The 22,067-nt window shown below is 23.9% G+C and overlaps 2 protein-coding genes across 4 annotated transcripts; one reads left to right on the top strand and one right to left on the bottom strand.

Moving 5' to 3' along the window:
• Positions 1-17: 17 nt before the first annotated feature.
• LOC132919873 (rho guanine nucleotide exchange factor 18) lies at positions 18-17,249 on the bottom strand. Of its 3 annotated transcripts, XM_060981773.1 has the most exons (29): positions 17,092-17,249; positions 14,812-15,038; positions 14,658-14,737; positions 14,417-14,591; positions 14,207-14,351; positions 13,968-14,148; positions 13,742-13,902; positions 12,881-13,039; positions 12,585-12,763; positions 12,452-12,525; positions 12,268-12,356; positions 10,220-10,279; positions 8,000-8,050; positions 6,837-6,883; positions 6,157-6,248; positions 5,992-6,096; positions 5,608-5,925; positions 5,381-5,539; positions 5,160-5,314; positions 4,285-4,441; positions 3,922-4,207; positions 3,638-3,822; positions 3,406-3,568; positions 3,184-3,293; positions 2,916-3,109; positions 2,018-2,264; positions 1,545-1,847; positions 1,184-1,474; positions 18-457 (listed from the first exon to the last, which is right to left on the bottom strand). In XM_060981773.1, the coding sequence occupies exons 2-29, from the start codon at positions 15,011-15,013 to the stop codon at positions 272-274; spliced, it is 4,554 nt and encodes a 1,517-aa protein (XP_060837756.1). In that variant the 5' UTR covers positions 15,014-15,038; positions 17,092-17,249; the 3' UTR covers positions 18-271. The 3 variants fall into 3 exon arrangements, with proteins under 3 accessions (XP_060837756.1, XP_060837757.1, XP_060837758.1); XM_060981774.1 differs by lacking the exon at positions 10,220-10,279; XM_060981775.1 differs by lacking the exon at positions 12,881-13,039.
• Positions 17,250-17,393: 144 nt separating this feature from the next.
• On the top strand, positions 17,394-19,438 carry LOC132919874 (bolA-like protein 3). Its single transcript, XM_060981776.1, has 4 exons — positions 17,394-17,759; positions 17,832-17,958; positions 18,418-18,506; positions 19,189-19,438. The coding sequence occupies exons 1-4, from the start codon at positions 17,712-17,714 to the stop codon at positions 19,261-19,263; spliced, it is 339 nt and encodes a 112-aa protein (XP_060837759.1). The 5' UTR covers positions 17,394-17,711; the 3' UTR covers positions 19,264-19,438.
• Positions 19,439-22,067: the final 2,629 nt, after the last annotated feature.

Below are 22,067 nucleotides of genomic sequence, written 5' to 3'. Positions count from 1 at the left end.
TAATATAAAAAAAATCATTGGGATTTTGAATTCTACTAATATTTATTACATTATGGATTAGAGTATTATAAATGGGAAAAATGTGAAAGACGTTTTATGATTCTAAAAAACTTAAAAGTTAAATAGTGGAATGAGAAATATATAAATGGAGAATGTTATATAGTATTAATATAATTATTGTCTAAGAATGTCCATAATAGTTTGTCCTATTAAATATAAACAAAGAGATCCACTAGTAATGAAAATTTTAAGATAAAGAAAAATATTACAATCAGAAGAATATCACTTCTTCTTCGGTGGTGGAGGTAGCATTGGTGTTATTGATGCTGCCACTGTTTTGTGTAGTTGGTGTTTTGGACTGTTTTGACTCTGGGCTACGAATACGAAATTTTTCAGGTAATTTTGGATAGGTATTTGTTCTGCCAGCTTTGTTACCAGATTGTTTCCCCTCGATTATCTAAATATTTTAAATAAAAAAATTAATGTAATTTTTATTAAGACATCATGCTACTACAATAAATATAAAATCCATATTCATATTGTGAAAATCTTGCAAGATTTAATGCTTAAGATAAAAAACATTTTTTTAGACTAAAAAAGCTACCATTTGTTATTAAAAATACATTAAGAAAGTAGGTATAGTATTCAAATTTAAAATGCAAAAACAATTTTTTAACACTCCTACTCAATCAAATGAATTAATATATTGGTAGTGATACAAAGAGATTAGATTCTTAATAGTTTTAATTAATTTCAATCAATAAAATATAAATTTGTAATCAACAAAATAATGTATATGACTGCAATCATAATTAATCACAATTAATGGCTATATGATATGATTAAATCACTAAGATTATCAATTATTAATTTATCATGGGTTTGCTGATAAATTTAATATTTACAAAAATAAATAAATTTAATTATTTGTACAATAATCTATAATCAATACCTATGTCAAATTTTAACATTATCTGGTTTCTTGTGAATAAAAATAATTGCTAAACGTAATGGTAAAATGTAAATGTAAATGTTAAATATAATAAATAGCAACGGTGGATAAATGTTTTATACAGTATACCTTATAAGTTATAACCATCATTTATATATATCATATTCTTCTGCAAATAGGTATATTCTAAAAAATATGTATCATATTCTTCGACAAATATATTCTAAATACCTGAGCACTTTGCATCATTGCTGGACTAGATCCTGTACGTGAATGACTAGGACCTTGTTGGCTTGGTGGTGACAATATTTCAACAGAACTACCTTGAATAGGACTCATTGGGTTTTTGGCACTCTCGCGCAGCTTTAATGGTAAAAGCTGTTGAAAAGCATATGCTGATTGGGAAGAAGGTGAAGTTGTGGTATTGGGTATGGTATCAGATGCAGAACTTGAATTATTGTTACCCAATTTATTAGCTAATTTAAATGGTAATTTTTGTTTTATTTGAACTTTGGAAGCTACCTAAACAAAGTTATAAAAAATAGATCGCATGAGAATTTTAACTAGTTTTTAGTTACAAATATACACCTACCTTTTGTTGGTTAGTAGCACTAATCAGGTTAATAGGTAATGTTGACGAGGAGGTGGCTGAAGGTGGAGTATGCTGTTTCCATTTCATAGAATCAGTTCTTTTACTGCGCACAGATTCTGAATGAGACAATGGTTGAGGTACTCCATCAGCAGCAGATTGATTTTGGGTCTGTTGATTTGGTGACACAGGTGGTGGCTGCATATTAGGTGAAACAATAATACCTTGATTGGTTAGCATTTGTAATTTAAGATAAAGCTGCTCTCGTTGTTGAGTTACATCAGTTTGTTCTAACCGTACTTGTTCCTAAAACCAATTGAAATTTTAATTAATTATTAAAACCTATTAAATACCAGGAAATTAGCAATTGTATGTATACTCAAAATGTAAAATATAAAGTTTTAAAATTCAATAGAAATAATTCCAGTTGTTAATTAAAGAGTTTAATAACTGCTAATTTAAATTGTAAAACAAACCTGTAATCTGAGTAACTGTTCTCTTTTTTCTTCCAAATCCTTCATCTCAGAATCTCGTTCTCTTATCCAAGACTCTTTTTCGTGTGTTAACTTATCTTGTAGATTACGTAGTTCCTCTAATTGATGATTATGTCTATAAATTGGCCTTTTATCTTTTAACCAGACACTAGAACTCATATTTGAACTGTTTACTGTTGGGTCTTCCAAAAGATTCTGAGATTTGTAAGCAGCCAACTCAGCTTGAAGACTATAAAACAAAAGTAACAGATTTCATACAACTAATCATTTTTGATGTTCTATAATCACCCTTTTCATACCTCATAATACTAATACATTTAATTTACATCATTGCAACCACTGACCAAAGTTCAATACAACATTATAATAATAATAATAACAAATAGGTACTGACAAAGTTCAGAAAAAATTTAAATTGATAAATATATTAATTAATATATACTGTATCAATTTTCTTAAAAATTTACATTTGTATTCTTTTTTTAAATATTCAACAATACTGATTACATATTCATCATCAAAATATATATTAAAAGATAGAAATGTATAAACTGTATACATTTCTATAGGCTCTTGTTTAAACATATTTTAGTTGGAATAAGTTTTGAAAGAATATTGTGAATGTACTCTAAAAAAAGACTTAGTTGTATACAATGACTATTTTAGCCTTTTATGTTTTTCATTTAAGTTATTTTTGTTCATGTACAATTTTTATGATTAAATTATTATTTTACTTATTTATAATTAAAATTTAAGTAATTTATATAAATTATTTGGGTTGAGGTTTTAATATTGCAGATAAAAATATGTTACATAAAATAGGAAAGTTAGTTTTCAATGTATAACCTAACTGTATATTTATAATTAAAATTATATTTACCTATCAATATTAGTCATTTGTTGTGAAATAATGGAAGATAAAGTATAAATATGATGTGTTAATTCCATTGCTGTAGCTTGTTGTTCTTTTCCTAGAGCTAATAATGTTGGGAACTCGCTAGATGATTGTATTGTAGTGGCACTTTGTGATGAGCTCGTACTGCAATTTTCTTTCCACGTAAGATTGCTATCTCTCTATTTTAATATATTTATATATTTTTAGTAAATATTAACTATGATAATCATATTGATTTTAGATCTATTTTTACCAATTTGGAATCTTTACGCGTGGAACTTGGAGTACCCATTGGACTAGAATTGCCAGATTCCACACTATTTTCATTACCATCCATAACTTTTGGTAATTTTCTTAGAGCATCTAAATATATATATAAATGAATATTAAAAGTTGATTAACAACAAACATTTCATAATTTAATCTAAATTGGTAAAATTTAATTCATGAGTGAGTATGTTATGTCTATAATTACTTTTCGGTGATGATAATGAATTATCAAATCCACCAAATGTTTCAGCTCTTTTAGGTAACGTTGGAGAAACATATGTTACACTTTGATGTTCACCAACAGAACTAGCGCTACGAGACAAATTTGTACCAGAAGCATACAACGAACAAGCAAGTTCATTGACTTTCTGTAAACAGACAAAATATTTTATAAAAAAAAAAAAAACAGATTACAATTTAAGTGATATTTAATTTACCTGTATAGCATTCATTACTTCTTTTCTTATCTTTTCTGAATCTTGATGCTCAGTAACCAAATGACAATATGACGGAGTTTCAATTGGTAAACTTTCTACTCCAGCAGATGCTAAAAGCTTTAGTTGTAACCCCATTTTTTCTTCCAGAATCAAAGCTTGTTCCACATCTTTTTGCCTTAAAACTCCTACACAAATTAAATACAAAAATGTATAAAAAAAATCACAATACAACTAAAATATTATATAAATAAATATTCAATAATATGATGATTGATGACACATACCAACAATTTCTCTTATATTGTTTTTCTTAGTTTCTAACTGCCTTTGTCTTTCTTCAAAACTGAAGGTTACATATCCATCATCTTCTTCTTCAGGGCATTCTTGCACAGCTGAACGAATAGATTGTATCCATACTTGTTTGTCTTTAGGTTTATGCACTTTGAGTTCAAACATTTCTGGTTCGGCTGGATTAGAAGATATTAGATAAATACCTTTAGTATCAGTTCCAGCTTTTTCCCTGACTAAAAGTTTTTGCAACGACACTACGCCAGCAACGGGTTTTAAAACCTTTTAAAAAATAATTTTTTATAATAACCATATGATGCATTATACACATATTTAACTTTTATTAACTAAAAAATTACTTTTGTTTCTTTTTCTTTATTGCTTTCAGGCATAAAAAATGTGTACTTGTGATTATTTTCAAGTATAAAAAACAACACATCGGTCATAACAATAACATTAACCATCACCATTTGTGTTTTTGCATGACGTTGCATAAGCCAAGCTGTTCCTTCAAATCTAAGAAAATATATACTTTTAATAACATGTATAGGTACTAAATATATATATATATATTTACTTAAAATCTTTTTAACAAAAAATCAAAATATACAAACACTGTCTGAGACTAATTTAAGTTATTTTTTATTACTTAGTAAGGTACTTGGAGTTGTATTAATTGATACAAGAATAAAGTGTGGGATTGTCTGTTTTTTATGAGTAATAATTTGATAATTTTAAATTAATCTGACAAATTATTTTTATCAGACATTAGTTTTCAATAAAAAAAAAATGGTCACTAAGAAATTAAATTCTAATTATTATTTATATTTCATAACCTATGAAATATTAATTAAAAACTAATACAAATGGCAGAATTCTGTTTGTTTATTACTTTTGTAAAATTCTGATTTATTGAAGTTCTATAAGAAACTATTTGAAAATTATTTTATGAATTTGTAACTATTAAAGAATAACAAATAATTTTCTCATTCTATCCTAAAAATAAGACTATACAATTAATTTAATAGAAATTATTTTGTTTTAAAAATGCCAATAAAAAATAAAAATATATTAACCATTTGAAAAATATAATTAAAATCATTGATAATTAAAATTGGAATCATTTAAATCATTATATTTAAAACATTTTGATAACTGCCGAATAATTAAACTCAAAATTTCCATAAAATTTATTTTCTAGTCTATTATATCATAAAATAATAAAAACACTAACCTCAGTCTTCTATTCTCAGACAATAAATCAGATTTTTTAAATTTACGTCCTCTAAAATTAGTGTAAGATTTAGCTTCCATCCGATTATATATTTCAAGTTTTCTATCTTCTTTTTCTTTTTCAGCTACTTGAGAATCTACTTCCACTAAGATATCCTAGATACATAGGTAACATTTATGAAATCAATTAATTTAACACAAATAAATAAACATACAACTTACTTTAACCATAGCTAATGCCCGAGAAAGTTTTTCACTTTCAATTTTGTTTTCTTTTGAAGTTTTTATGAGAGGTTCAATGAGTAATGGATACTTAGTTAGTCTTTGAGTAACAAACAACACACATTCTGGAATACCTTTTTTTTTCAACAAAGGATTGGCCTACAACAAACATAATCAAATTTTAGATTAGTAATTAGCAAAATTATGCTATTTTTTAATTCACTAACCTGACAGTGCTTAATAAAATTAAAAAATGCTGGATCTTTTTCTAAAACTTTATAAACATCCAATGCATCCCTATGTCTTGAGCAAAATTCCCCATAAGAGCTCTTTAAACGTTGAGCATTTATGTTTGAAAATTGATCCAATAGTAAATCTGCAATGGAATCTACAATACCACCATTATTGATAGCAGCTAAACGTTGCTTTTCTTTCAGACTTTTCAAAAATCCAATGTGAATTTCAGTAAGTTCGGCTAATCTAGGGAACATACGATAAACTTTATCGCCAAGTTGAAAATGTTTTTGTAAACCATCAACAAACACCTATAACAAATTGATTGATTTAATATTGATATATATTAAAATAGAATAATCTATGTATAAATTTACTTTTTGCATAACTCTCAAGGTAAGGCAATGATGTTTTTCAGTTAACACAAATTCATAAATATGTTCTTGACGTTTTATTTCTTTATCTTTTAATCTCTTCACAATCTATAAAGTAAAATCATAAATATTACTATTGAACAAAAGGTCTACAAAATTTTCAATTACTTCTTTGGTAACAGTAGGAGTCCATGAATCTGGTTGTTCTTCGTGTAATCCTAATGCAGGATCCGTTTCTAAATCGTGAGCTGTTATATGATCTTTTTAACAAAAAACAAATAATGAAATCAAAATATCAAACATGAGTTATTATTAAGCAGGTCTGAGAATCAAAATTATTTAATTTAAATTTTAAGTTCTTAATAGTTATTTAAATACATTAAGGATAGTCAGCCTTCTATGCTGACTACCCAATTTTGAATTTAGGTGTTGGGTGTTTGAAAAGCAAACAGCATACCCACTATGATTAATTTATTAATCTCTATCTAACAAAAAATAATTTATAATACACATGATTGATGCATAATATAGATTAAATTTCTATTTTTCTTCATCATAAAATTTTAATCCAAAATATTAATAATTTCTCACATAAAAAATAAATGTTTATTTTTATTCACTACTTAGTACATAGTACGGGTTTTCAACAATAATTTTATTTTATGTTATACTTAGGATATTTAGTTTTATTAATATTTTATGTATTTGTATGATATTGGCATAGATTAAAAATACTACTGATAAACTAAAATTAGTTTTTATAATCGATAAAGTCCAAGTAAATTCTTTTAAACCCACAGTATTAAATATCATTTAATATGTAATATTAAATATTAACAAGTACTTACTTTCATTTAAAAATTCGAATTGGACTAAGGAAACCTCATCCGAGTACCTAAAAAAAAAATAGAAAAATATAAGAAATTCACATTATTACAAAAAAATTATACTTATAATATACAAGAGTATTGATTAAAATATCTTTAGGTATAGCTATAATGTTTATCATGATTGATAATGTATTAGTTTTATGCTCAAATAGGTAGTAGTTTTTTCTTGTTACTTTTTTTTTCTACTATTAAACAAATTTAAAATAGTGCAATAACCTAAAAGTGTTTATCTTGTTATATCCTATAAAAATTAAATTACTAGTAATCTACAAAATTCAAATTTTCTATTTAAAAATTAAATTAGACATTACTCCTTTTTTACCAGTTATAATAAAATACGACCAAATCAATTAAACTTTATAAAAATGATGACAACAGCTAATTAAAAACTATAACTTTAGTTATACAACTAGAAGATTATTATCGCGGAACAATAACAGGTATGAGGAGGACTTTGACCAGCCAGAAAAGTTTACATTTTAAAAAAAAGTTATTTTGATAAGAAGAACATGGATATTCAAAACAATCTATTATATGAAGAATCAAAAAGTGTTTTTTAATACTAATGATAGCAAAGCACCAACATTGATATCATCAATAAGTTAAAGCAGCTGAATTGTTTCAAATCTAAAAATATAATATATATATGTATAAATCATAATATATTATGAAATACACATAAGTTTCATAATTTATTGATGACTATTGAATATTATGTACCTTTTATTTCATATATAATATAATAAAGAATATATTACATTTAATCTGATAAGTGAGAGAACACGGCAATTCTGTGCATACCCACTCAACATCCTGCTGTCGAGACTGGTTCCACTATGGCAGGGTGTTGCGTGGGGATACATAGAATTGATGGGTTCTCTCACTTATCAGAGTATAAGTAATGTATTATTTTTTATATTCTATATTATACTATACCTAACTAATTTTTATAGAGCCACGGCATATTCGCTCACTAAACATAGTAAAGTATCCCTAACATTAACAAATAAACATCTAATTAGTAAATTATTTTTAAGATAATGACCTAGACATAAATTAATTTGTATTAAAAAATTAGATGTATAGTTTAAGTCAATATGATAATTGTTTTTTTTACTTACACAACACCATCTTGTGAATGACTATGAGCATCATCTTTGTCTTCTGGATGGCTAAAATTAAAAACAATTTCAATTAGTTAAAAGTATACTCAAATTATATTTAATATAGAAAATAAAAAATCCATATGAAAAGAATGAATAACATACACACAGGTTATACAGGTTATGATAAATACTACTATACATATATATTTATGTATATTGTATATAAATAAATTAATAAATACATAATTATTTACCATATGTAAAAATACATAATAATATACAAGTTAGTGCACAAACAAATTAAATATAATAATTATTATTTCTAACAATTAATATACATTTTAGACAAATTTAAAAGGATAATGGTTTTTTTATTAATAAATCTTTAAATGGCATTCTCTATACTATGTTAAATATATAAGTAAGTAGCAATAATAATATATGATTTGCTTTATCTAAAATAACTTTACAAGATTAAAAAAATTAATATTAATTAATTAAGTATTTGTTTTTTTTTAATAACAAAATTTAATATTATTTGAGATTTCAAAAATAGATAAAAATTAGACAATACATTATTAAATTTAGATTCTGAGCAAAGGAACAAATTCCTTTTTTTTAGTAATATCTATTTTTACAGTAAAGAAACACTCGTATGACATAATCTTTGGTGAAAAAATATGTATTTGTTACTTAATGTATGATAATAATTTTTTTTATTTTCTCATTATTCATATTTTAAGCATATGAAAAAAACAATATAATATACTAAATAGTATAGTTCCATCCAATATATTTAAATAATTAGGACTTTTAATGTCCGTTAAAAATACTATCATAAATAAAACTCTACTCTGAATCATTTACAAAAATATAATTAATAGTATATTACCATTTAATCTGAAAACGAATAGAACTTGTATCCAACTTCAATTTCTTGTTAAAGTATTTTGAGATAGTTTTAGGGTGGTATAAAATTTATTATTATACATATTCATATTGCATATAAATAAATGAATATAATTGCTTAAAAATCCATAAATTGAATAAAGTTTTAAAATTAATTTTATAAAACATTGCATTGTTTATTATAATAGTAATAGATAACATTTTTTACTGCTATTTTGACTTATAATTATATTGCTCAGAATCTATTTCAAAATTTAATAGTTACTTATTTTAAGATGGTATGTATATAAAAACTAGCTACATGGTCTAAACTAAGAAGTTGCTAAAATAACATGCAAAAAAGGTATTTTTTTTATCGTTACTTTTTCTGGAAAAGTAAAAATAAAATACAATAAAAATGATAGGAATGATGAATTAAAATATTTGGTAATTAGTATGTTAATAATCACTTTGAAAATGTTAATACATTTTAATACATTAATTAATTTTATTAATGCAAGAAAATTGTAATTTATTTATCATGTATCTGTACAGTTCATCAGCATTAATAATTAATAATTTATATGATCAAATTTATATGTGCAAATTATAAATAAATAATAATACAAGTAATTAATAATAGATATAGAAGACAAATCATATAAACAATAGCATCAAACGTAAAAAAAAATGATTATTTCTAAAAAAAAAAAACTAACTATTTTTGGATGCATTTCAAAATATTCAGAATCTAAACATAAGAATACAAAACACACATCTAAATTTACTATACAATGTACAATATTTTATACATATGATGAAAATATGTTCTAAAGAATAATACATAACAAATCAAGACTTCAATTTGTTCAGTTAGGTTAGGATAGGAGTTTCTAAGTTTAAATGTATATTAATATTCAAAAACTAAATTATAATTAAATAACAAATTATTAAAAAATAACTAATCAGTCAAAAAAATTATCCTTCTAGTAATAAAAAAATTGTATATATGTATACAACATCGTAAAATATTATTAGTAGGAAAAGTATAATTAACTATGTTCAATCTTAATCTATCATAGGCCACATCTAAGTTACAAGAAAATACTAAATGGTTCAAAATTTTAATTTATATTTTGTACAAGAGCTGATTATTTACTATTTATATTTAGTTATAATGAGATTACACAAAAATGTTATTATGATTAAAATTTATTTTAAGTAAAAATCAAACAAAACATTTTAATTCTTAATAAAATAGAGCCAAAAGTATTATTCAAAATGCACATAAAAAAAAGGGGTTGCAATAAGAGTAGATCACTATATTGTGTTGTGGGGGACACTTACTTCACACCTAATTTGGTTGCTACCACTTTCCAAGGCGAGTAAAACTGCACCATAAATTTCCTGAGAACGGATAGGTGAAAAAAAATTTATGCATACAAAAATAATTGAAGAATATTTTTCCAATTATTAAAATTATTATATCTACAAAATATACAAATTTACATTTTCTACATTTTAAATTTTAAAATCAATACAAAATATTTAGCCTCTTCTAACATATGGGTTAAAAAACAATAAATGAAAATAATAAAATTGTGTTTTTTTTAATGTTAATATATGATGTTATATAAATGAAAAGCCATGCAAACATAAAATTTACAATGTAATAAACATAAATAAATTGAATAACTCTTGTGTGCAGAAATATATATTTATTTTATTCAGGTATATTTTAAACTGATCTTATATGCATCTGGTTGAAATGCTAAAATCCAAATTTAGGTAATACCTACTTGTTACTTTTAAAAAGTACTTATACAATTAGTTTAACATTTGGCTAGGTTTTATTTACAATGCTTAATAAGAAGAGCTAGTTGTATTTATTTATCATTTAATACAAATTACATTATAAATTATTAATATTCAATTTTAGTAATTATGAATGAGTGATTTTCTGTATATAATGTATACATTATTACCATTTTATTAATAAAACTTTTAAAACAAGTATGTATATAAATTCAAATATGCTTATATAAAAATATGAAATATTTAATAGTTACTATAAGTACTCAGTGGATCATCTGTATTCATAACCAAAACACAGTCAGATATATTAATGAGGGGAGATGGGTTGACAGAATACTAACTTTCAATTCCCCTAATATCAATCTTAATACTCATCTGGTTATTAAAATACTTTTTTATTAACTTAATTGTATAGAAAAATAAGTCATACACCAAATATGCATTAATATATTATATTACAGTAAGAAGTTAATTGATCAAGATATGTAGTTGAGAAATTGCAATACCATGACAAATTATTAACAGTATTTTTCTCCCTTATCGTATATATATGAGAACAGACAATTATTACTATAAAACCACACTACATTTTAATAAAAGGTTGCTTATTAAATGTTTAATTTTAATGTATTAATCTTCCAAAAAAAAATAGTATAAAATTAAGTGACATTTTTGATAGTGAGGTAATTTAAGCACTACCTCACTTTAAAATTTATAAGTTACTTATCAATTTTGTAAAAAACACATATTAAGTTGTTTTTAGATTTTTCCGAGTAAAAATGATAAGTTAATTTTCCAAAAGTGCCAATATGGACTTAAAATATTAATTTCTGAATATTGATATGACATTTTAAACAGATAAGCTAACATTTGTTAATATGTTACACGTATATACTTAATACCATCTATCTTTTGACATGTTAAAATTTCTGTTTCAAGTTAAAATAATCAGTGCTTTTATCTAAATTATTATAGTGACTATATTTAATTGTTGAGCCTATTAAACAGTTATTGTAGTTTTATAAATAACAATGATTATTTTTATTACATAAATATTTTGTTATAAAAAGATATATTTTATTTTCTTATTATAAACACAATTAGTAATATTTTTAATTTAACTAGGAGGAAACAAGAAAGTAATGTACAGCAGTATAACTATATTAAAAATATAAAACCTATACATCTCTCACTATACTTCATAACTAAAATATATCATAGGCGTTATGATTATTAAATTGGTCAGGAACATCTATTGATAGAAAGATAATTATTTACAACCCTTGTAAAAATTGCCACTATCACCACTAAGTTTTAAAAAAATGAATTTAAAATAAATAAATAATCAACATTAATAATAATAAATAATTACTATTAATAAAAAAAAATGTATATTTTTATTTTTAAATTTTAATATTTATTAAAACAATACTCAATAATAATAAAATCAATAACAACGTGCTAAATTGTATTCTATCAATATCCTATGCATTTTTATTTTATTATTTAAATTATAAATTATTTTAAAGTAAATTGTGATACTGTATTCTTAAAATTAAATTAATTCATAATGTATTTACCTGTTGGGGGAAGAAGACTGATTATTATTGTTTTGGCGTTTCCCATAAAACCTTTGTTGGAATGAAGATGATGAAAATCTCAAATTACTCTAAAAAAATTATTTTTATACGTCGTAAAAATAATTATAAATTCAAATTATGCTTGTATAAATTAAAATAAAAAACAACTTAAGAAAATACAAACCTTTCCATATTTTTGTTTAACACATTCAGAAACTTGATCTTTACATGAATTTTGGTGTACCGTAATCAAACAACCTAGAAATTAATTAAAAATGACATAACTTAAGTTTAAACTCATCATGATGTATGCATACTTTCACATGATAAAGCTGGTTTATTTTCTAAAGGCTTAGCACACCAATCACATGATTGTTCAAAGTTACTATATGGTGGAGACATCCAAGAATGAAGGATTTTCTTTGACTTATCTTTTTTCTTTCTAAAAAATAAACTTCCTCTTTTTCTTCTTTTTGCATTTTGATCTTCTGACATACTAAAACATGTTATTATAAAATACAAGTTAGCATAATTACAAATATATTGTTATCATATTAACTAAAATCAATAAATAAATGTGCAAGTGCAAATAAATTTTTTTTTAAAAACTCACTCAGAAAATAAATTGTAGAAGGGTATATTTGTGTTATTAGATGAAGGGGTAATATAACAACGTTTCATTGTACTATCTACATCCAATGTTTCTTCTTCAGTCTCACTGTCTTCTGTACCACTAGGACGACCTCTATGGTGGGTAGGATTTTTGTATTTACTTTAATAAAAATAAAAATAGTAATAACTATACATTTGAAATAAAGCAATATACGTGCAAACTGTGATAAAGTAATTAAACAATTATTATTATATAAATAATAATTTAAATCAATAGAGTATTATGTTTACACCATTTATTTTTAAATGGTACTCACTATTCACTAAAGGATTTCAAGTAAAAATTTTAAATTTGTTTTTAATATTTACTATAAATATTAATTTTACTAAAATATTTTAATGCAATAGAAAAAATTATTCACTTTAACTAGAAAAAAAAGTTACTTGATGAAATGTTAGTATCACTCACTTGTTAATAAATTAGAAGTTTATATTTTTTGCTTTGTTAAATTGTATTTAAGTGTAATTAAATAAAAATACTTCATTGGAAAAGTCAAATACTTAAATTCAATTCAAGAATGTTTTCAGTCAAGTACTAACGCAACTTTACTACAAATTGAATTAAAATTGCAAGCGGTTTGTATTTTATTTACATAAAAATAAATATATTCTATACATAATTTAATATTTAAAATATAATGAAAATTTTATAGTAAAAAATGATCAATAATAATATTATAAAATGCCTAATTTAATAAAAAGCATCTAATACTGACATACAGGTACTTAAACTATAAAATAAAATAAAAATAAAAATATAAGCTAATTAAATAAATAAATAAAAAGAATATAAATAACTTACATTGGAATACTATTGACATCATTATTTGAAACATTTTCTTTGTTCAAAATGTCACGTGTACCCATAATTGATGGTGTGGAAACAGATTTTTGTAAAGGAAGTCTGGCTTGTAATAAACAAGATTCAACAGCTCGTTTTGCGATTGTTTTATTAAAACCATTCTACAAAGCATGTAATGATAAAATTAATTTATAATAAAACACATAATTACATTTTAATTTCATACCTGATAGTCAGTCTCATTAAGTGAGTGGGTAGAAGAAGTTCCACTAAACCTGCGACTAATTAGACCAACATTTTTATTCGACTTCTGGCGACGAAATGATGTACTGTCAGTAGTTAATAAATTTGCTGTGCTATCTGTAAATGGATCTTCTGTCTCAGATTCCATACTACTTAAGCTGGCACTAAAAATAGATAACTTTATAGTAATGAAAAATAATAAGATTGTTACTTCTTTAATACCTTTTTTGTCGTTTAACAATTTTTAGACTATGCATATGGTTCTTTGTTAAGTCATCTAATGCTGCCCAACTTCTTCTCCGAACAATTTCATTTTCTTTGGACTCTGTACGATTTTTTGCCATACTAAACCAATTGAAAGAGTTTTCTTGACAAAAAAATAAAGTTAATTAAATTAAAGGATTTTAATAAGATCATAATTTAAAAACATACTACGTTTAACATATCCAGTTTTGTGTTTTCTAATTGAATCAAATGTTGAAGATAAATCTGTATGAGTAGGAGAAGAGTTAAGACTGGAAGTATCTAATTCAGACTGATAATGAGGTTTACTTAATGATGGACATGACGAACTTAATGTATTGTTTATTCCGCAAAAATGTATCATCTAAAACATTAAAAATGATATTACTGTATTTACATTTGAAATAAGAAAACAAAATATATTAATTACGTGTGTCAATCCTAACGTGGCAGAATCACGCATTTGTTGTATGACCTCGTGTATTTCATGCAGTTGTTGTATATTTTCCTCTGCAAAAATGTATAAATTTGAATAAATAAAACTAATTGAATTTTGAATATTTGTATAATTTCAAAATAATAACCAAGAACTGGATAATTTTTCCCAGCTGCTGAATGAGGTGTAACACTGATTGTAGGAACTAGAGTACTGCTTGGCATTGTTCTCAACACAAAATCAGTTGAATCTATATTATTTACATCATTTGTTGCTGTGTTCATCTGTGAATAATCTGTCACTGTGTCTTCTTCACTATCGTCCAATTCATCTCTTTCAAAATGTTCCATTTCATGTCTTTATAATAACTTTATTCTATAAACAAACTATTTATTACATACTTGTATCACAATAAGTGTAAAATCTGATTAGTTATAAAATTAAATAAACAAATCATGAAAATCTTAATATACATAACCATCAGAATCATACATATATAAGTAGGTACTAAAAATCTAATTCACAAATTAACATGATCATTTTACAACTAATTTAGAAATATCTATCAATATAGATCTGTATTATTACTTAAATATAATTTGACTAAGTTATAACTAGTTCAACGATTCTTACTCTATTCTTCATTATTTATGGTTAAGACTTCAGCAAATAATATTGAATATTTTTATTATTTAAAAAACATTTACAAACAACTACTATTTAATATATACTCTTTTTCTATTTATCATACCATTAAATAAATAATATTATTACATATAATTTTTTATTATCATATTTTGTAACACGTTATCAGCTAAATATAAAATTCTGAAATTTTATATACTGTGAAATCCATGCAATTAATTAAATAATATTATTTTCTAAACTAATTTTATGCAATAAATTTAAAATAAATTAACCTAATAACAGAACTTTGAACAATATTAATAACTTGATGGAAAACAATATCCTAGAATTTTCATAGACTCATAATAAATAAATTCATTAATTATTAAATTAATATACCTATAAAAAAATATATATATATAACATACATATATTATTTTATCTACATATTTTATCATAGGTAGTTTCACAACAATGTTTCACAAGTTTTAATTTTTTTTTAATAAACTAACATAATTTATCAATACATTTATGCCTAGAAATATCACTCATAGATAAACTAAATACTTAGTTAGTACTTAGTAATTATTGAAGAAAATAAAGTAACCAAAATTATGTAAACATACAATTACAATACCATATCAGTTGACATATTTTATAGCCAATTATATATTTTGTTTTAATAGGATGGAATGAAATTAAAGCTATAGTCTATAACCTAAAGGCTAAAATATTATTAATATTGGTTAACTAATAATAACAGTTTATATTAAATATATTTCTATAATTATACTTATATATATCAATCTGTTATGACCCAGCTAGATGTAAGTGTGCAGTTTTTTATTGTTATTTTATATTATATTTTAATGTACAAGAAATTTTAAATTATGTCTTATTTGGGTGGGTAGGTATCATTTAATAATTAACCTTATATAAAATTAATGTTTTTTATTATTTGCGTATAGAGTAAAATAAAATATACATGATTAAGTATTAACATATATAAATCAGCTAGTGATGAAAAAAGATAAAATCTTTTACCATCTATAACTTAATGAAAAATAAAACAAATTTTTGTTTGAAAATTACTGAATACTCCTCAAATGTATAACAGAATTCAAAATTGAAAATATACCTAATAATTATTTAATTGTAATAATTAGAACAAAATTATCTATCAAATGGATGTACTAGATAAAAGAATAATTTGATAAGAAAATTAAGTTCTAAAATCGTTTTTGTTTTCTAATGGGTACTTTTTAATAGATATTACAATATTTAATATCTGAGAGAAAGGAAAATCATACAAATATAGTATTCCTAAAAAATAATCAATATTGATATCCAAAACATGTACAATACAAACTATAAAATAATAATAAAAAAATTCAGATTGCTCTTTACAATATAAAAATTATATAGATATTGATAAATAGTAAATACTACAAATATATTTTGATTAAATTAAATATAGATAATACATTTATATTGTGTTTTATTATAATTTTAAAGCAAATCCATAAAAATTTCTAGGCCAATACAATTTTAACAAGCAAAAATAATAGCCTAATCATCACTTAAGAAATATTCATACATTCCACTAGCGTAACCCAAAGGATCTACCTTTATTTATTAATTCCTCAGACGATAGAATAAGAATTGGAATTTAGTTCAAGACCTACATTTACATAATAGGTGTGCTGGTCAACCCCGGAAGATCTAGGATATTGACTCATCAATTGTACAGACTAAATAATGAATAAACTGAACAAGCATACAACAGTCGTATAAGGTTTACCTGTTATTCAGCAAATAGGAATCATAATTCTTGTTTGGCGAATTGCAGATAAAAACAAAACACAAACAATTACGTTTAATATACTCAATAATCTTGATGACAGACTGCCATTTTGATACTTTATGTTCATAACAATGAACATTGGAACGAAATTGATATTGAAAAAAAAAATTAGAATTATTTAACAAACAGACGTCAGCAACGTTTTAAATTTGATAACTATGATAACGTTCAACCAATGGCCGTATATCCTTATATCACAGAGTATATTCTGTGATACTAGTTATATCAGCTTACCACGACGGTCTTAGAATAATTTCAATAATAAATCTTACTATCTATGTATCTTGTTCCGTCATTATCTAAAATCGTACCCCCGAGCTTTCAAATAATGAATTAAATACTGGATAATAGCTAGTAATCACAGATCAAGTACTAAGTACTAAATAGTACCATATTACCTTACTATATTAAAAATTTCACTTTTTTACATTTTGGCATTGCATTGTTAAATTATTTTATTATCTGTATAGTATTTAAATATATGAATTTTAAACAAAATATTGTTCTGGTTTCATTGTTAAATTCTTGACTTAATTATTTTAAAAAAATCTTGAAAAATGTTTCAAATTACAAGACACAGTGCTAAATTATTAAGTACAAATTGTGTAAGTCAAATAGAATTACTTAAATTATTCCTATCAATGATGATCGATTTCAAAATTATATTTTTATTATAGATTGCTTTAAGAAAATATGCAGATAGCTCTAAAGTAGCAACTCTAAAAGGTGGTGAAAATATATTGCATTCGTCATTACAAAAAAAATTTCCTCAAGCCAAAGAAATTAAAATTAAAGATATTTCAGGTAATTATATAAAACATTAGATCTTAAATTTGAATTTTGCATGATGTTTTACAATTTACGCATGTTAGAGTTTAAATTTAAAAAAGAAAATCTTTTTCTAATGTACATTTGTTTCAACAAATCACAAAATAATTTTACTGTTACTCACTTAAATACAAAATAATTTCTGAGAATCGTTCATTAAAATAATAATTATGTTTATGTCCTCTTTTTATAATTTAGGCATTTACATAATTTTTTTAATGACTTAGATTATACCATGTGATATATATTTTCAACTCCAGACAAAATGTCTTTATTTTTAATATGATTATTATTTATTGATGAAATCACTAAAAACTAAAACACTAAAAAAAGATTAATACAATTATTGGATTTCAATGATTTATATTTTTTATTTAAATTTTACTTAAATTGTTGTTATTTTTTTTTTATTAACTTATTTCAAAATATTTTAAGGTGGTTGTGGTGCAATTTTTGAAGTATTTATTTCCACAACAGAATTCAAGGGAATGAGTATGGTAAAACAACACCAACTTATAAATGAAGTATGTATTATTAATTATTATTGATTTAAATTATTAACCAGGCAAATGAACAAAGAAAAATCTAGGAGACATATTGTGTTCATAAATGAATAAAATTTTAAATTAATCTTAAATGTCAAAAAAAAATGTTTTTAAAAATATGGGTGTTGAACCCTAAACCTACCCATCCTGTATATATGCCTGTTACAACCTAATATAAACCTGTACTTTTCTAAGTATTTTAATTATAGACACATTTATTAGGGTATTGATAACCCCTCTTAGATGACCTTTAAAAAATTATCAAACTTTTCAGAATTTGTATTAAGCCACTTAGTGTATACTTAATGTTTATAGGTAAGCTATATTATCATTAAATGTAGACTAGTCATTATTTTTTTAAGTATTCTCAAAATAAGTGATGGACAATGGTACTTACTCATCAAAAACTTATTTTTTATATATATATATTATGGATACCTCCATTTTTATTTTTTTTTATTAAAACTCCTCTTTTTTATGCCAAAATAATATAATTGAAACTCAAGAGTTTCTTGTCAAATGAAAAGTATTTATTATATTCAGTACTGTATCACATCAATATACTTAAAATTATTATACATTTTGACTATTAAAAATTTACAACATAATATGTGTATTTTAAATTAATTATAAAATATAATTTTTATATTGTTTGATTCAGGTTCTAAAAGATCAAATTAAGGCAATGCATGGAATAAGAATACACACAGAAATACCTGTTGAAGATAATAAGTAGAATTACTTATGTGTTATAAATAAAAAATAGTTATTATAAAACAGAAAACTATTTTGTTATTGTGTAAATTGGTTTTCACTAGGAATATGCCTCATGTACAGAGATCATATATAGCTGTCTAATATTATTGTTATTTTATTTTTATCATTATTATAACATATATTATTTGATCGTACCTATGTGTTTATTATTTTTTTAAATACAGTGAAAACTCTTTACAACGAAAAACTATATAACGTAAACATTAAATAATAATGGTTGATTTGCTTTATAACCAATTACCAATATAACTAAATTATAGTCAATTCATTCTCTATAACATATAGTCACTCTAAATAACGAAACAGTATTGTATGTTTCATAACACAATTTACTTGTTAAGTATTATAAATTATAAAAATAATCGGCAAAAATGCTGAAATTTCCAAGAACTATTACATTCTTTCATTATCTATTTTTAATATCGTAATAATACCATTATTATCGATATTGAATATATTCATTTTATTATCGCTGTAATTTCTAACAAAAATTTTGTTTATTTTTTAAACCCTCTCTATTATGAAAACTCTCTTTAAGGAAATAAATCTCTTGGTCCCTTCAGATTCGTTATAAATAGTTTTCACTGTAGTTAAATATTATATTTTAAACTTAAAAATAAAAAAATGAAAACCCATAACCTTCCCCAGTTTGGAATTTAATTCATAAAATGAATACATTTTACATAATTGTACTTTGTACACATAATACAATAAATATACTTTTGAAATTAGTTATAAATTTCAATTTAAAATATGATGTAGTGGCACCTAATTGTATTTAAAAAATAATACATATAATACCAACATCCACTAGCGTTTTTTCATATGAGCCTGTTTAATCAAAAGTGGCCAAGTAAATGAAATAAATGAACTTGGAAATAATTGGATTAATCTTATTAAATGATAACTTGGTCAGTGGTCACATAAATTATACTGGTAGAAAGGCCTTATTTTTTTAAATAATATTTAGTATTTAGTAGTTACTAAATATATTGTTAAAAATTCGTCCTACATATTAGATACTATTTTTTATATTTCACTTGCACACTATAAATAAGTGTGTATTAACTAAATTATTTAATCCATGATTATTTGGTTGTTTTAAATTGTGAATGAAAAATTCATTGTTTTATAATTATGTATTGGTTTTTCTTTTCTGTTGCCACTTTAAGAAAAATGCTTTAATTTTTAACTTTGAGGGCGATTTCTGGTAGAACATTTTATATAACTGGTACTTCGGACAAATGAAAAAATTCCATTACTTTCTAAAAAAAATCTGGAAAAACAAAATCAAATCAGAGAAAATGAAAGTCGTTATGCAAAACTAGTTTTTGAGGAAATTTTGTTTTTTTTTTTCCTTGTAGTTCAATAATGAATTAAGCACGAGATTTTCACCTAATAGTTATATTAATATTTACTTATATGAACTGGTATACCTAATAATTTTCAAAATGCTTTGTTCTATTAATAAATATTTTAAATTGTCTATTTCTTTAGTATCTAGAATAGGTCAAAACCCATATAGGTAAGCACAATTTTTGTTTCTTAAGCAAAAACCCTTGATGGAGATTTATTACAAATTTGAGCTTGAACTGTTGTCTGCTATAGTTTTAAAATATAATAAAGGTGTACATTAAGATTCCTTATAACTTATAAGCTAAATGAGGAATGGGTATTAAACAAAAGTTTAGCGTAAAATCACAAATTCACAAATCTTATCAATGATTGAAATTTTTGCAATCTTGACAACAGGTTTGATAGGTGTTCAAATTTCAAATGTATGATGATTTTTATTTTATTACTACCTAGGTACATAGGTACTAAAAAATATAACTGAAAATATTCTAATATTACTAAAATCAATATTTTTTAAGTATTGCTAAAAAAATGTTTAGCCTAGATTAAAAACTATACATTTTATACAAGATCGCGCATAAGTTGTTCTTAATATTCTTAAAGCAATTTAAAAAAATGTATATAAATGTTTCAAATTATGAGAATGTATTATGTTTAAACATATATATAATACAAGCGATATGACGATATCCAATAGCCAATAGGCAATAGGTATTGATTTAAATTCACGTGAAATACAATAAGGTATTGTACAACTCATTAACTCAACTTACATATATTAAACCTAGTTGTAATTATGAACCTATTTAAAAGTGACACGCTACTAAACATTACATATTAAAAGGCGCTATAGATAACCAAAGAAGATATTTCTGTGCTAAAACACCTAAAACCAGTGTACCTCGCTATTGGCTATTATTTTTTTTTCTTATGCTCTATTAAATTAGTTCCTATTTATAGAAGTATACAACATAAAGTGTACAATAATAATAAGCGTATGCGATGATGAGAGTACAATGTTCACTGTTGACTGTTAATTAGGTACACGAGAAATAATAAGTTATTCACCATAATATTGTAGTGGCTATAATAGTCACTATATAGTGACACTTTCGACAGGGGTATTTTTTTAAAAATATAAATAGGCAGTGGCGCAACCGGGGTGGGGGTTAAGGGGTTGTAACCCCTCCCGAAATTTCTCCGAGGGCTAGTTTAATAACCTATATATAATCTTATGTATATATATTGTAATAATGTACCCCCCCCCCCCCCCGAAATTTGTAAATAGGTAAGCAGTTGAGCCATGAGTGGCATATCATAGAACATGATTAAATAAAAACATTACACTTGTTAAGTTCTCCTGATCTCGTTGTAATTTATAAGGTCGTAAAGACATTTTTATGGGGG

The sequence above is a fragment of the Rhopalosiphum padi genome, chromosome 2, assembly GCF_020882245.1.
Source record: "Rhopalosiphum padi isolate XX-2018 chromosome 2, ASM2088224v1, whole genome shotgun sequence".
NCBI lineage: Eukaryota > Metazoa > Arthropoda > Insecta > Hemiptera > Aphididae > Rhopalosiphum > Rhopalosiphum padi.
This window is presented reverse-complemented; position numbering and strand designations above follow the sequence as displayed.

Coding starts and splice junctions, on each gene's coding strand:
- LOC132919873 (XM_060981773.1), bottom strand. CDS start 15,013: ATGGAACATTTTGAAAGAGATGAATTGGACGATAGTGAAGAAGACACA. Junction 10,280..12,267: donor CAGTCTTCTTCCCCCAACAG/GTAAATACATTA, acceptor ATCCGTTCTCAG/GAAATTTATGGTGCAGTTTT. Junction 5,926..5,991: donor CCTTGAGAGTTATGCAAAAA/GTAAATTTATAC, acceptor AATTTGTTATAG/GTGTTTGTTGATGGTTTACA.
- LOC132919874 (XM_060981776.1), top strand. CDS start 17,712: ATGTTTCAAATTACAAGACACAGTGCTAAATTATTAAGTACAAATTGT. Junction 17,760..17,831: donor AATTATTAAGTACAAATTGT/GTAAGTCAAATA, acceptor TTTTTATTATAG/ATTGCTTTAAGAAAATATGC. Junction 17,959..18,417: donor TAAAATTAAAGATATTTCAG/GTAATTATATAA, acceptor AAATATTTTAAG/GTGGTTGTGGTGCAATTTTT.